The following is a 16,361-nucleotide window of genomic DNA, read 5'->3' as shown; positions in this document are numbered from 1 at the left end:
AGACGACGCTCCTGTCACGTATCGCCAAACTAATAAACACGCTTGACATTTTAAAACTGCTCTCGTTCGGTAACAGATTATCAAAGAAAACGGAAGTTGTTCCCTTTTAGTTTAAAAATAAAGATATATGACGCTTGGCATTGTTGTTTAGGATAATTAATGGTTTTTTATACGGGGCACAACTTCTGGCTTAAAACGGAGCTACTTGGTGAGAGATATATATATATATATATATATATATATATATATATATATATACATATATATATATATATCGTTATACTTAGCTATTTTTTTTAAATTTTGTAATAAATAATTCGAATGATATATTTCATTGTCATAAAAATATATTAAAATACCGTGCGTGTTTATAAATTCTCTAATAAATTATTACGTTGAATTTGTAAGAAAAAATTAAAAGATTAATTAATTTTAAAAATGTGTATTAGGTATTAATTCTATTCAAACGGAGCCGTGTCTAAAAAATAGTAAAATATAATTCTATGTGAGAAATAAAAAACTTACGATAAATAAATAACAAATATTGCTTGAATTCAGTGCCCTTTTCCGTTAAAACAGATCACAGCCATTTACTTAACACCAGTACGCTCTGTCCGGTGTTTACAGTACGGCATTTTACAGAGTACCTAAACAATAACGTCTTACGGCAGATGTCAATTCACGCTGAGAAAAAAAAAACTGGGTAATCTTACAACGACCCTTTATCTTAAAAAGGTAATATTCCGTTACGACTCCTTTAAAAGGCGAGCGTTGTCAGAACGAAAATTTCTTACGAATATCGTGATAAATAAGCTATTATAACTTTATGGGAATATGGTTAAAAGAAGTAGTAACAACTTAGAATCCTTTCGACTATTCGACTATAGCGTAATATAGCCTCCGCATAAAATAAAATTCAACATCATTGTATGGAATTCTGTTAAATACTCGTCACGATTTAAAACATGTGTTAAATTAATTTTTGACACATTTAAAGAGTATACACGTTACATGTCTTTCTGTTAACGTCGACACATTCTACTCGTAGGTATAATACGATACTAAACTGTAGGGATTGAACTTGACTCATGCGATATATTTGGACTTTCGAAAACGCACGCAAGTCAGACAGAATGAATACCTTTGCTTTTTATTCGATTTTTTTTTGTCGTGGTTTTAATTTAATTTTAGAATATTCAATTATATTTTTAAGAACATTTAGATTACATAGTAACAAAATATTACAGCACTTAATAAATCTCCTTAAGATAATCTATATAAATAAAATAAAATATAACCGTCAAGGGTCGTCCACAAATGTGAAAAATAGAAATTTATGGTTTTTGATTTTGTTTATAATCTGTGGTTATTGAAAGAAGTTATAATTAATGAAAACTAATACATAAATATGAAATAAGAATGTATCTTTAAGACATGGATTTTCGCTAATAAAATAAATATAATTTTACTTTATAATAATGTGTGTTTAAAAATGTTTGTAAAATAAAGCCTGTAAAATATTATTTAAAAATTAACAAATTAATTTATTGAAAATAATAATATTAATACATGTACTGCCACTTTAATAAAAAATAATTTATTTTATTTTATATTATGTATAAAAGGAGTAAAACAAATATAACATTAGGAATTTTCGATGCATAGAAGAAACATATATAAAGTCAAAGTTTATTTAAATCTTAACTTATTGCGTTTAATCGATAAGACGAATAGAAAACTAAACTAACATTTATCAAGACATCTAAGCTATTTATTTAATTTAATTGGTATTTTATTAACCATCTCGAAAGATCTCCTGTAAATCACAGTTTATTTTTGTAAACATTGACTTAACTAAAAAAACACATCTAATCTGGTGTGTCAAATAAATTCCGAACGTTCCTTTACCGAATTGCATTGGTCAAAAAATAAATAATACGTCCTAACTTTATAAATAACTATATTTGTAGAGCATCGGACTGTTTTATTATAGGTAACGATATAAAATGAACAAGGTCCGTTTACATCTTCAGATATTTCGGTAATATTGTATTAAGAGTATATATTCTATATGGTTAATACTAGTGAATAAATTATGCAAGCGGTTTCGTATTCAACTATGAAATGATACAAAAATATCTAAATTATGTCGTAATGGTATAAACGGTTTTTCGATTCAGCTGCCTGAAATAATCAAGAGTTACCGCGTAGAGCTCGTAACGGCACACACGCGTCTCGCGTTGAAATAACAGATATTCGATCGCTGTCGTGATACTGAAAATATTATTATTAAATTAGTAAAATATTTTAATTTCAAATAAAACTGTTAAATTAATTTAAAAAAAAAGTGAAACTAAACAAGTCTTAAACTCAACAAACTGTAAATAGAAAGTAAAATAAAAAAAAAATGCAAATATTATCTACGTGTTCAAGATATTTTTCATTAAAGCTCAAATAATGTACCAAGTACGAAATAAAGATATAAATAATAGTCATGTGTAATTGTTAAATTTAATAAAATGATCTAGCTTTCAGAATCACAATAAATGATTGTATAAAGTTCTATAAAATATCTGTGCCGTTTTCGTGCCAAAAGCCATGTGGGTGTGAATATATTTTAAATAAGTGTTTATGATTTAAACATGGTGGCTATTCTGGAAGTTGGTACTAATAATAACTACTTCGCTTCGTTTTTACCTGTAAGTTAGTGATACTCCTTGTAAATTTTGTATTAAATTGCATAAACCGTTTTTTTATCTATTAAAGATAAAGAAAAATCAAATGGTTTTTGTGATTTTTTTTGTGACCGTTATGCACTGTTTGTTGAATCTTGGATTGGTCTAGTGTTAATAATTTAATATTAAACATTTCTGAATAATTCACATGTTACCAAATTTTTTATTATCTTTTTTATATAGTTTTCTTAAGGTAACGACTCTTAAATTGAGCTAATTAAATATCTGACGAATTCTATTGACGAAACCTAAACACTTTTAAAATCATTTGAATTTTTAATGCATTTTATCTTCAATTCACTATTTATAATATATATAACCATATTTCGATGTAATTAACATAGTTTTTTTAAATTATAATATAATATATATAATATTTGCTCATCACAATCAACATAAAATCACATGAGGTATGAATTGCCAATATTTGCATGGGCTAATAAACAAATATATAATATATATCCTATACAATAATATGTAACAACGCGAATTTGAACTTCCGACCTCATTATCTTAATACACTTCAAGTCTTTCTATATTAAAGACTTCCTTGATCTGACTACGAGCACGCGAAGTTTTACATATCTAGATAACGTAATTTTAATACATACTAAATATATAAAATACTAATACATATAAAATTAAAATTATTATTTTTCCAATTTCAGACTGTCAATTCACCACCTGTTCCTCATCGTGACATCACTGGAGCATCAACAGCATCTTACAGGCCCTATAACGAAGAGTATGCTTCCGTCCAGCGTCAATTAGACCGACCTATTCAAACAGAAATCGATGTCGAACGAACGAAAAAGGATAAAAAATGGTCTATTGGAAAATTGTTTAGAAGAAAAAAGAAAGATGAAGATAGCGGTTCGTCATCACAAACCGATGAAGGTGGTAATCGTTCTCCATCAAAAAAGAAGAGTAAAAAGAAAAAACGTGCTCCAGCAGTGAATAACTTTGATCATATAGTAATTAGAGATGGCAGACGTGCTCAAAGCTTAGCTAACTCTAATATAAGAGATGCTAACGACGACGGTGTTCTCTCTGATCCCTCAGCTGGATTTATTAAATATAAAACAGATAAGCAACAAACATATAATGCTTCTAAAGAATCGATGCAAATTAAAGATAACATTTCCAGAGCTGGAAAGGGAATCCTGGAGACACCTTCACGTAAAAAGAGGAAAACCAGACTGAAGGCCCGCGTAGAAGCTTTAAGAAACAGTATGAGAGGAGAATCAAGCAGTGATGAAGAATCATTAAAATCTTCTTCTAATTCTTCTTCCATGATTAGATTTCGAAGTGATGATTCTTTAATGAGATCACGAGACAGTTCACTAAATAAAAGATCTCGAAGCGCTCGTAACGAAAGATACATTAAAAGATTGTCACGTGATGAAGAAAATCAGTTAAATAAGGAAGCAGAATTACTTCAACAGGGCTATACGAAGGCGGAAGTTGAAATGTTGACAAGAACACCGACAAGTCAGAGCAGTGGCTATGGAACATGTAAACGAGATACGACATCAAAAATAGCGTCAGAACCATTAGCCATAAATGATATTAACATGCGTCCATTAAAATCTGAATCTGTATCCTCTTTTCCATCTACACAAAGCTATCCATCATCGATTAACTTTAATGCTAAAGTTAACAATGAACGTATTAATTATTCCATACAATATCCAAGTAACAACACTAATCGAGGATCATTATACCTTAACAATAACAGAGAGAGTAGTATTTCGAACCAATATGAAACTCCTGAAAATATTATGTGTGTGAAATTTCCATTAGGGAACGTTACTAATATTACGAAAGAAGAAAAAGCCCCACCAGTGCCACCTCCTCGTGATATGCACCGAAAAGTAGTAACACCTTTGTCAATGTACTATGAAAATAATCCTACTGTGGCCGATAGAAAAACTAATTATAATGTAAAACATGGCGTTCCTAATAATGACTTTGAAAGAATAATGAGACGAAGTCAAGAAAGATTAGTCAATTACGGACTCAATGGGTTGCGACGTCCGATATCGAATTCTGAAGATCATATAGCAATACAAAATAATGAAAATATTCAGAACTATATGGTTAAGTATGAACAGCCTCGACGACCAGCATCTGTCTCAGCAGAACCTAATCATTATGGATCATTTATTAATAGTCCTCCATGGAGAAAACAGATAAATCAAATGGGCGTAGTAAAACCTGAACCTGTTCAATTAAGACAAGATTATTTATACTATGCTGATCAAAGTCCAAGATCACGTAGGCCAATAAGTATTAAAAATACTCAAAATGGTTTTCAAAACCAATACTTAAGCGATTCTCAAGTATCTGCGAGTGTTAATGAAAAAGTAATACAAAGACCAAGAAATGCTTCAGAGTTTTGGAAAAAAATCGATGACGCTGAGAGACAACGAAAACAACAAAATATATTTGCTAGTTCGAGAAGCAGCAGTGAATATACAAATTGTTCCCAAATTAATAAATCTTATCCGGATCAGAAAAAGTCAACGTGGAATAAAATTAGAGATAACACTGAAAGTGCTGATAGCTTAAATAAAAGTAAATCTATTGATATTATAGATGGAGCTAGGGTATGGAAAGCAACAACTGAGTATAAAAGATCAACTACTGTAGAGCCGCAAAAAACAGTCTCATCACCACCAAAAACACATATCCGTCACAAATCAGATACTTATGTTTCGGGTACATACCAAATCCCATCTGATGATGAAAAAAGTTCAGAAAGACGAAAATCTACTAACCTTGATGACGCACTAAATGAGTTGGAAGCAATTTACAATAGTTTAGGCTTAGGCGATGAAGATTTATTAGATAGAGCTGAGCGCCGAGAGTTAATGACGCCTAAATTTTATGACCATTTAAATGACTGGAATGGAAACGATGATGATGTTCAATTGAGAAGCCAACCTTCGACGCCGCTTAGGCGAATATCGAGAAGATCAACCTTACCTGACAAATTACAAGATGATATGGCTTTTCGCAGAATGAATTCATTTTCAAACAAAGAAAAGTCAAATCATAAAGACGCACAGGCTCAAATAAGTTATATGTTAGCTTCGCCTGTCTATGTTCCCTATGCATCAGATGACGACAAGCATTCAGAACGTAATGAACCAGATGTAGTGTTTGATGATGTTGTTTACAGAAACATTAAACAAACGAATAATCGACTTAAAACTGTTGATCCACAACCACCATTCGGTATACCTGTAGGTCCTATCTCACCAGCTCCACAAAGTGATTACTTGCACGCTACGCCTGAAAATAAAGGACGATCTCGCTTTGTACCAAAGAGATCACCTGATATTGTAGCTGATGATTTAGCTTACAGAAGTTTGAGAAAAGACAGTAGACATTCATCTCTCTTTAATGGTGAAAATTATAATGGCTATGTCAATAACAATGGTTATGCTGAATTTCCCTATGCTAAAGATTCAGCCGCTAACATTAAAAAGAAACGAGCTGTAAGATCTCTTTCAGCGAATATCTTCACTATGATACAAAAAGAAATCGACGACGCTTTGAACATGAGTAAGATGCCGTCATTACAAAAAACGCATAGTAATAGTGACGTCATGAAGAGGCTTCGTGACACTTTTGAAAAAAATGATAACCAAAAGGAGTACTATCCTCGAAATAAGGTAAAACAGCGACATAATACCGTCAATTTATTTGTCAATAGCACTCACGCACCTTCACATCATTTTGCAAAAGATGACTCATTCATTTATAATGACGATGTATGTCTTGCTAAACCACCATCATGTGACAAATCAAAAAGTTCATCCCCATCAAATCGATCACCACAAACATCTAAACGGTCATCAAAAGATGAATTTCAACAGGTTCTTAGTATGCTAGCGCAAGAAGCTATGGATACTAGTAATAAGTTAGGGGTTGCTCTAGCTGAATTAGATAAAAATCGAAACAAAAGTGAGTTATCAGACATTCAGAATAGAATATCAGATAGTAGAACAAATTTTTTAAACGGTTTAACCGATAAATCTTGTGAAAATTCCATAACTGAATTAAATCAAAATACGGAAAAACCAACACAAACGTTGAATACTGACGATCATTCTAAAGCAAAAAAAACTGAAGATAGTTTACTTTTAATATCGGATCAGTTGCATAAAGTTGAAGACCAGTTAAAATGTACTTTCGATAAAGAACTGCAGCTCAAAAATGAACATTCAACAATTTGTAATCAAGACAATTCAAATAAAACATTTGAAGAAATAGAGACTTCATCAGTTGAAAATAGTATAATTCCCGATATTGTACCACAAATAATACAAAACGAAAATATCGTAACTGACGATACATTCGAGGGACGCGAAAATAAGTCACCGCCGCGATTTAATTCTCTGAATCCATTTTTGAATACTGACGATAAAGTCAAAGAACTAAATGAAATCAAGGCATTTAAAGAATTAAAGGATGGAATATCTGATTTAATAGCAGGAATATCCGAGGTCAATGAAAAACTTTTTGTTTCTAAATCCTCGAAACTCGAACATAATAATCTTCCGGCTAATGAATCAATAATTACAAAATGTAGCGAAGCTTTGAATGAAGTTGCTGAAAAAGATAATCACATAGATTCATCTAATAGAGCATCTATTAGCTTATCTATATACGAAGATGATATAGAAAATAAAAAAGATACAGCTGATTCAACTGAGTATAATTCTTCAGAAGAACTTGCAACGATATTTAAACTTGAATTTAGCAAAGAGACTCAGTCCAATAACAACGATAGTCATAATAATAATAATGACAAAAAAGAACGCAACGATTTAAACTCTCCGAATCTTGTAAATACAATGAGTCAACATTTGAGGAGATTTTCTGTAGATGAAAGTACTAGTCAAAGTAACAATACACTGCCAACTACCGTAGTCCCATGGAGAGCTAAAAGGCAAAACAATAATTCACAAAACGAAAATAAAGGTACGTGGTCTCTTATCATGCACGGTGTTTGGATTTCACTTTGATCATTTGCATCCCGCTCGATGTTTTGTCCGATTCATTTTATGTTCATCATACCGAATGGTTGTTTTAAGTGTTTTAACCATTTATTTATCTAACTTATTTTGGAATGTAGATATTATATTTTATTTTTATAGTTTGTCTTGTCTCTGTTATTTCGGCAGGCGATAATACGAAGTCAAAGCGCAATTGGCACGACTCAGGCACGTTGATGTTAGCTTGTTCCTACACCTTAATGTTCTCGCAGCACCTGGCAGACCTGGATTGGTTGACGCTGCTCGGCTTGCTGTTGGCAATGATTACAATCATCGCAATGCTTATAATTTGATTTTAGACGCTATAACGTATTAACTACGAATGTTATGTACTATAGTTACGTGTTAAGTATTATATAATACGAACCTATTAAGGCACACAAATTAAAACTCGGTATAGAATAATATCAATTTTTTTATATAATTTTAATAAAAATTTATCAAATAAATCGTTGAATTTTATAAAATGTAAAAATAATTGTGGTTAATATAATTATATTATAGTACTTAATACGATTTTATACTGTGATTTTATATTTTAATTATTTGTGCTTATGTAATAAAAAATACCATGTGTGCCAAATATGACCACAGCGAATGAACATTATATGTTATTTTTTACTTTCGTAAGTAATAATGCATGACTTACCTATTTGCATGTTAATTATGTTTGTAATCGTTGTGTTTTTAGATTTTATTAATATAAAAATATAATAACGAACAATAAACGTCCCACTGCTGGCCCAATGTTATTTAGTTAAGGATAACGATGCGCTCTTTTACTTTTTAAATATTTTATAATCCGATTTTATTTCATAGATGAATTTTAGTTAAGTACTTATATTTTTTTAAAATATATACTCATATAATAGTTTTATTTAAACACATTTTATATTGTAAACAATAACCTATACTCTGTCCATTTGGTCTACTTTTGAAGGGGGCTCAAATGGGTTAGTGGCATTTTGATTTTTTTATATTTAAATATAGACATTGGTATTATGATGATATCGATAAAAAAAAAATTCAAATAAAAGTTAATCGAAAAAACATTTGTTGGCAGTATGTTCTACTGTCGGAAAACGTTGCAAAATACATTTATATTTTAATAAAACTTGTTAATATTTAATTGGTTAAACATACATGTAAAAAACATACAGCCATTGACTTCTATTTAAAATATATAGGTATTAATTATTGTTTAATTTATATTATATTTTATTGATATTTGAGTATATGCAAGGCTATTAGGGCTCTGTATAGATTCAACAAAAAAAACAATTATTTTCGATTCATTATATCAACTCCGTTCATTTGATTCTAAAGAGAATTTAACTTTATTTATGAAGCATGTCAAATATAATTTTTTTTAAATAAAATGGATTCATCTACGGTATTATAATGTATTTAAGAAGACAAAAAAGATGAGCTGCTTAAATTTGTTTATGACGTAATTTAAAGGTAACTTTTACGCAATCTGGTACATACACCTATGTCAAAAAGTGAATAAGCTGATGGACAGAGTATAATCCAAATGCACTTAAATTTGTTTTTTTTTTTTTTTAAATTAATATAAATTCTTATCTTTTGTCTCATGCAATCATACTTATGTACTTTTTTAACGTTATTAACTTTTAAGTAATATCGCTATTATTAAGATTTTGTTGTATTTTCACAAATATAAACGTATTAATTAATTGATTTTATAATTTACTGGCCTCGTGCAAAAAGGGCCAAAGTACATTTTTGAGTAAAAATCGCATCTTGCAATCTGCCAAATTATTTAAAATAATATAAATTTATTTGTGTTAAGACGACGCAAGTTTAACATTACTAATACCAACAATATTACATAAAATTACATACATATAAAAAATAAACAACATCTGTTTATTGTTTTTTTTATTATTCTATCTATCTATTACTATAGTGATATTGGCCCTTTTTGCACCAGACCACATAATTAAATCTATACTGCCTAATAATGATAAAGTATTTTAATAATTTAAACCATTTATACTTAGGTCGGTGTGTATGAATTAAAATAAATATAAAAAATTACTTAAATGACAATACATAATCTATCGACTATTTTCCTCTTGTTTTAAATCTTATTTGGAATAGACATTAAGATCATTAATATACAGAATGATAATATATTTATTATCTGTAATATATGTAGGCACATGTTTTGTAGATTGTAATTTATCCAAAAATATGACATGAATTCGATGCAAACTTTGCGCAATGCAACTTAAAGCAAATGGAGCATATCTTGGACGTCGAGATGCAGAAATAACTCTTGCCTGAGTGTTAAATACAATGTTATTAGCTGCTCTTAGAATTAATGACGCTTCCAAATTGATTTCAATTATCAAAATGTATTCATTTTTTTTATTCACTTTCTAAAGTTGTCTGGAATTTTATTTATGTTTTTTGTTATTATAGCTGCATGAATGAATGTAATTGAATACATTTACTATTATGAGTTTAATTATAAATGTAAATAAATAAATATATATATATTATTAATAAAAATGTCTTTTTCTAGGTGAAAATCAATTGCCACGATAAGTGCTCTGCCGGCCAATTTTAAGAGTTTACTCCGATATTATTTTTTTTAAGCTATTGTAATTAATTTATGTATAATTATTACCCACTATTATACTTTATTCTATTGTTGTATGTGTAAATCCTACTTACTTTTATGTAGAGGCTTCCAGTTACGATTTAAAAGAGCGTTATTTATATGAAAAAATTTATGATCCAAATAAAATGTTTCAGTTAATATGTTGTTTTCTTTTCCATATTCAAAATAAATAAAAATAGACATAAATATAAGATGAGAAGAAAATAAGATGAGGGTGATGTCAAAATATTACTATTTGTTATTTATAAACTTTCAATATAATTGGTATAGTTACATAAGATATCATCAGAACAGATGATTAAGTATTTACTTTTCTATGTACTTCTAGCTAATTTTGTATATTTGATTTACTACAAAAATAGTAGAAATTAAAAAATAATAGTGTCTTTACATGATATATAAATACATATAATACATACCACATAAATAATACATACAAATGCTGTATCTATAATGAAACTTCGTGTCGTGAAAAGATAAAATCGTAATAATAAAGAATAAAATTACAGAATTTTAGTATAGGTTTATTCTATTTCTTTTTAAACAATCAAAATATGTACATCCTAACATAAGATATTTTTAATTTTAATTCAGTAAATAAAAATTATGACGTATACACAACGATATATAATATTCATAAATACTAATCATAAGTTTTATAATATTACTATGAAGTGTATGTAGGTGTAGACGGTAGCTGTAATAATAAATTGTATCAGTAAGCCATGTTTAAATAATATTTTTTTTACGTAATGTATTAGTAATTACAAATTTAGCAGTGTTTTTACAAAACTTAGTGTTATTATTTATAGAGACACCTTTATTTTAATTTACGAAGTAAGGAGATAGCTGTTCTGCCTTAAGCCTAAAGAATGTAGTACCTACCATTTCAAACAGATGGTGTTAGTAGCGCCGTATCTGTATATTTTATTTATTATTTCAAAAAAAAGATCTTAAATTAAAAATTATTGAGAGTGGGTAAAAGAAATAATTGATAAAGTTATTCATAATCATTTTGACATCATAGTTTAGTTATTTTCAATAAAAACACAAACAACTGGTAACATTGTACTGAACTTGACATCTGTCTAACAATGTGCAATACCAATACAAGAAAAACTGATGATGGTTGCGTCGCGTAACATGCTGTGAAATATTTTAGCTTACGGTTTTATTAATTTTTTAAATTAACGACACATTTATCATTGGTTGTTAATTATCGAAAGTAACTGTTGTATATTTGTAGTATTTCGAGTTATACAGACGTTGTTATGTGAGATTGCACGTGTATTTTTACTGTAGAGTTCATAACATCAACCTACTTTGTTCCTGAAACCTGCCAGTGCTGTGGTTTTTAAAAGGTAACGGTTTTATGCTTTTATTATTTGTGAATTTTTGAGACTTTTATATATTTAAATAAACACTTTTATTTATTTAACAACCGTATTTTTTGGTCCGATAAGTAAGATGTCGAGTTGATTGACGTTATCACCTATTGTATTGTATTTACTAAATCGTATGACTTCATACGAATATTTTCATGCTAACTTTGTACGTTTTTTGTTACTTGTGTTTTGCTCATGCTCATGCAACAAGTTAATAGAATTTAAATTGACGTATTTTGGGTCATTTTTTGTAACAGTTTCGAGAAACAACGAAAGAAGTATAGGTACTTAACTTAATACCTTAGTTTGAAAGCAACCTATCTTAGGAGTTTTTCAAACATTTATCTATCTTATTAAATATGATTCAGCAACAAATACATTATGTTTATAAGATATAAATTTAAAATAATATTAAAAAAAAAAAAACAAAACTAGTAACATTTCTAAATATGTGTTACAAAATGTAAATTTTATTTTTAAGTTCATACAAGTATAGTTTTTCTTCGTGACTTACACAATTTTACAACTTGAAAGTTTGCTATAATACATTCTGTATACAATACAGAGTATAATATTTTATTGTTGAAATTATATCAATTTCAATAAGCTAACATAAATGAGGTTTGTACTAAACATTTTGTGCCCAAACTTTAAATATAGTGTACTTTTTATTATTTAAACAAATGAATGTTTATTATTTATACAAGTACATTTTATTTCACACTAATTATATTTTTTAAATAATATAGTTTTGTTTAACTATTCTATGAAGTAAATTGTCTTTAAGACCACCTAATGAGATATAATAATAATAACATATATAATTTTTATTAATCATTTATATAGAGGTAATCTTTTTTATTTATGAAACTTGTAATATTTTTTTTAAACAGTAAGTTTTTTATATGTAAGAAAGCAAATATTAATTAAAAAAATTGGTTTTAAGTAACATTTGGAACTATATAAAAATTAATCATATCACGTGGGAAGCAATAAATCTGGACCATCATCTCATTGGGCAAAGAAACTCAAGCTATTTTTAGCCCATTCATAAAATATCTTCCGGGACCTTAAGGCCAAACTTGTTACAATCAGGATAACATACATGGATGTTACATAAAAGTGAATCATTGTATGAGAGCTTCAAATATTTTTTTTTTTATATTCAAATAAGGTGCTCCTCCACTTAGTGCAAGGAATCAAACATTGTTTTTCATATCTTCATTTAAGTTTAACTAAATAAAAACATTAAGATACCAGAGACAATGCCAAAATTTTCTTTTCAAAACTTTGTCAAAATTTAAAAGTAACTTAATTACTTAATCAATAATAACTAATCATATTGTTTTATCTTTATTTCTTTGTGTGTTTCAAATAAATCAATTATTTGAGAAAATTAAAACAATTATAGTGTCGTTTGTATTTGTTAGGTAATTGGTAATAAATAAATGTACATAAATGGGAGAATATAGATGATGATACATATAATTAATAATCGTTAATATTTAAATTAATTATGATTGATCATGATATATTCTTTTTTTAAATTACAAGTGAGAGTTTTAAGTAACAAAATTAGAATATATGTTAGTTCAGTTAGGGTTAACAACCATATAAGTGTACAGATAATCATAATTTACAAGTTTGTTTAAATCTTTATTAAAAACTTCTTTTACCAAAATATACTTTTATTAATAAAATTATCACAAATATACCTTTTTAAAAAAATACAAGATTTGTTCTCGTAAAAAGTTTATTTTAAAAAGCCCATGTTGTCTATTATAATCAAAAACTAATTCAAAACAATGCACTTGATGGCAACATTGGATGCAATAATCATATCAATCAGCAAACCATATACAACTATGATTCTGTGCCAGGCAATAATTTATGTTTACCTTAAATGTCTCAGTTTCCTAAACACTGGTGTTCATCTACACCTTACGTCATTATTGCTTTATGTTTATGGTGATAAAAGAATTGGTATTTAAATATATGTTAGGGGATCATGATTGATATACTGGTGGTAGAGCTTTGTGCAAGCTCGTCTGGGTAGGTACCACCCACTCATCAGATATTCTACCGCAAAATAGCTGTACTTGGTATTGTTGTGTTCCGGTTTAAAGAACAAGTGAGCCAGTGTAATTACAGGCACAAGGGGCATAACATTGGTGGCGAATTGGCAATGTAAGCGATGGTTAACATTTCTTACAATGCCAATGTTTATGGGCGTTGGTGACCACTTATCATCAGGTGGCCCATATGCTCGTCCGCCTTCTTATACTATAAAAAAAATATGTCTTGGTAAGTCTTGTAATTTCAAACAGAAAAGCTATTCTTTCTTAATACACAAGAAAACTTTTAAAAAGTTTCTTTACCCTCCAGAAATTCAGTCAATTTCAGCTTGTGGGTTTCATAACATCTGCACTCGAATATCGTTTTGACATAACATATCTGCAGCCCTTCCCGTGCGCTATATGCGCACATTGGGATGAATTCGGGGCAAAGTGCGAGACTCGTCTTAAGCCCGGATTTTGCGCCTAACCACCTTGAACCACGGGATTGTTCGTTGTTGGGCATCTACCAACCAGCAAAAGCAAACCAAGGATTCGAATAAAATAGACCATAATACTAGACGAAATAGAGCAAGCTAACTTTGGTAATTAAAAGAAACAAAATTTTACGAATGATTACAAGTGAGTACGCATCATATTTATTTAGATGCAACTTAAGCTGGGCTTGTATACAAACATCTTGATAAGTGTTATATAAATATTTAGAACTTTAAAATATATAAACTACTTTGTATACGAATTTTAGAAGACAATTGGTAGTACAATGTATCGGAGTTGTAACGATCATAATATCGAAGTATAAGTTTAGTTTATTACGTAGCCAAAAGTGGGATATAAACTTTGCACAAGGTTCCCCCCTACCTCTTACAGAATTATACTCTCTCAAAGTGTTAGTATACGTAATAATGAATGAATGTACTATATAATTATATTGTTTTCTATTCCGTTGTAAGCGTAATGGCTTTTAACATAGATCATTTCGCCTGTCATTTATGATTTATTGTAACATATTAAGCTACCGAGTACAGTTACGGTTAGTAGCAACGGGATTAACTTTCATAATTTAAACCAATCCTAGGATTTACGCTCATTGCGCGCCATTTTCAAAGATATTTTAGAGAAATTAATTTAATTATATAATAGCGATTGTCACGTCTTCTAATCTTAATTTCAGCGTGAATTTTCAAAGAGAAATAATATTAGCATAGTTTGATAACTAATTAAAAAGTAACGCAAAAACTAATTTGCATTTAAATGCAACCATGAATATTTTATTGTAATAAACTGTTACCGTGTCCCCAAAAGACTATTATTTTAAAAGTATTGTTGAATTCCAATATTTAACAACCGACCGTAAATATATATATATTATTATAAATTAATTATATATATTTAACACGTAACGTTATCCCATCGAGTATCTATGGGTACTTGTTTTCACTCATTGGAAATCTTAAATATACCTGGTGATTATGTGTTATATACGGTGGAATTTCCGGTCGTGATGGATTCCCGTCAAATTCCCCGTCGAATAGAGAGTGCACGTGTGTTTGCGCACACATTGGTGCACTATCATATGTCCTGCGCAGTTGACTAATCTCTATTAAGATTGGCTGCCATGGCCGAAATCGCTCAGGAGAACATTATACCCAAAAAACCCATGCCATGGTCGTCCACGGCATGTATCGGGGACATTCCATGCTCGTTTTTATATTAAGCATCCGATGTATTCCATCCCTAACCTTTTTTTTTTTTTTTATAGAATAGGAAGGTGGACGAGCATATGGGCCACCTGAGATGGTAAGTGGTCACCAAACGCCCTTAGACATTGGCATTGTAAGAAATGTCAACCATCGCTTATAGCCAATGCGCCACCAACCTTGGGAACTAAGATTTTATGTCCCTTGTGCCTGTAATTACACTGGCTCACTCACCCTTCAAACCGGAACACAACAATATCAAGTATTGCTGTTTTGCGGTAGAATATCTGATGAGTGGGTGGTACCTACCCAGACGAGCTTGCACAAAGCCCTACCACCAGTAAATACCTATGCTAGGGTTTCCAAAACGGAGTTTTGGTTTGATTAGGTGAGCAAGTGTTATGCAAGTCACATGTGCAAAGCAATTCACTTCGATTGGTTTGCGGTGCAAGAAACTTTATAAGGAATAGTTGATACTCTTGAAATGGCAATATCCTTGGGTGGGTTGACCGCTTATCATATGGCCCAGGGTCCAACAGGCAATCGAGCAAAATAAGAATAAATAAATAAATAAATAAATATATATATATATATATATATATATAAGAAGCCGAGATGGCCTAGTGGTAAGAACGCGTGAATCTTAACCGATGATCGTGGGTTCAAACCCGGGCAAGCACCACTGAATTTTCATGTGCTTAATTTGTGTTTATAATTCATCTCGTGCTTAACGGTGAAGGAAAACATCGT

The 16,361-nt window shown here is 29.7% G+C and overlaps 2 protein-coding genes across 6 annotated transcripts in view; both read left to right on the top strand.

Moving 5' to 3' along the window:
• LOC126774157 (putative leucine-rich repeat-containing protein DDB_G0290503) overlaps positions 1–10,589 on the top strand; it is a 121,171-nt gene extending 110,582 nt beyond the window's left edge. Inside the window, exons 1-4 of one of the 4 annotated variants that reach the window (XM_050495520.1) lie at positions 2,220–2,699; positions 3,404–6,415; positions 6,620–7,727; positions 7,931–10,342. In XM_050495520.1, the coding sequence (XP_050351477.1) occupies positions 2,643–2,699; positions 3,404–6,415; positions 6,620–7,727; positions 7,931–8,094 (4,341 nt within the window). In that variant the 5' untranslated portion in view covers positions 2,220–2,642 and the 3' untranslated portion in view covers positions 8,095–10,342. The other 3 variants (XM_050495519.1, XM_050495516.1, XM_050495517.1) reach the window with 3 other exon arrangements.
• A 987-nt stretch (positions 10,590–11,576) lies between these two features.
• The window catches only part of LOC126774154 (supervillin-like), a 185,303-nt gene continuing 180,518 nt past the window's right edge, over positions 11,577–16,361 (top strand). For both annotated transcript variants that reach the window (XM_050495510.1, XM_050495508.1), the window contains exon 1: positions 11,577–11,812. The gene's annotated coding sequence lies outside the window, so the exon portion shown is untranslated. The remainder of the gene's footprint in view (positions 11,813–16,361) is intronic.

The sequence above is a fragment of the Nymphalis io genome, chromosome 16, assembly GCF_905147045.1.
Source record: "Nymphalis io chromosome 16, ilAglIoxx1.1, whole genome shotgun sequence".
Taxonomy (NCBI): Eukaryota; Metazoa; Arthropoda; class Insecta; order Lepidoptera; family Nymphalidae; genus Nymphalis; species Nymphalis io.
This window is presented reverse-complemented; position numbering and strand designations above follow the sequence as displayed.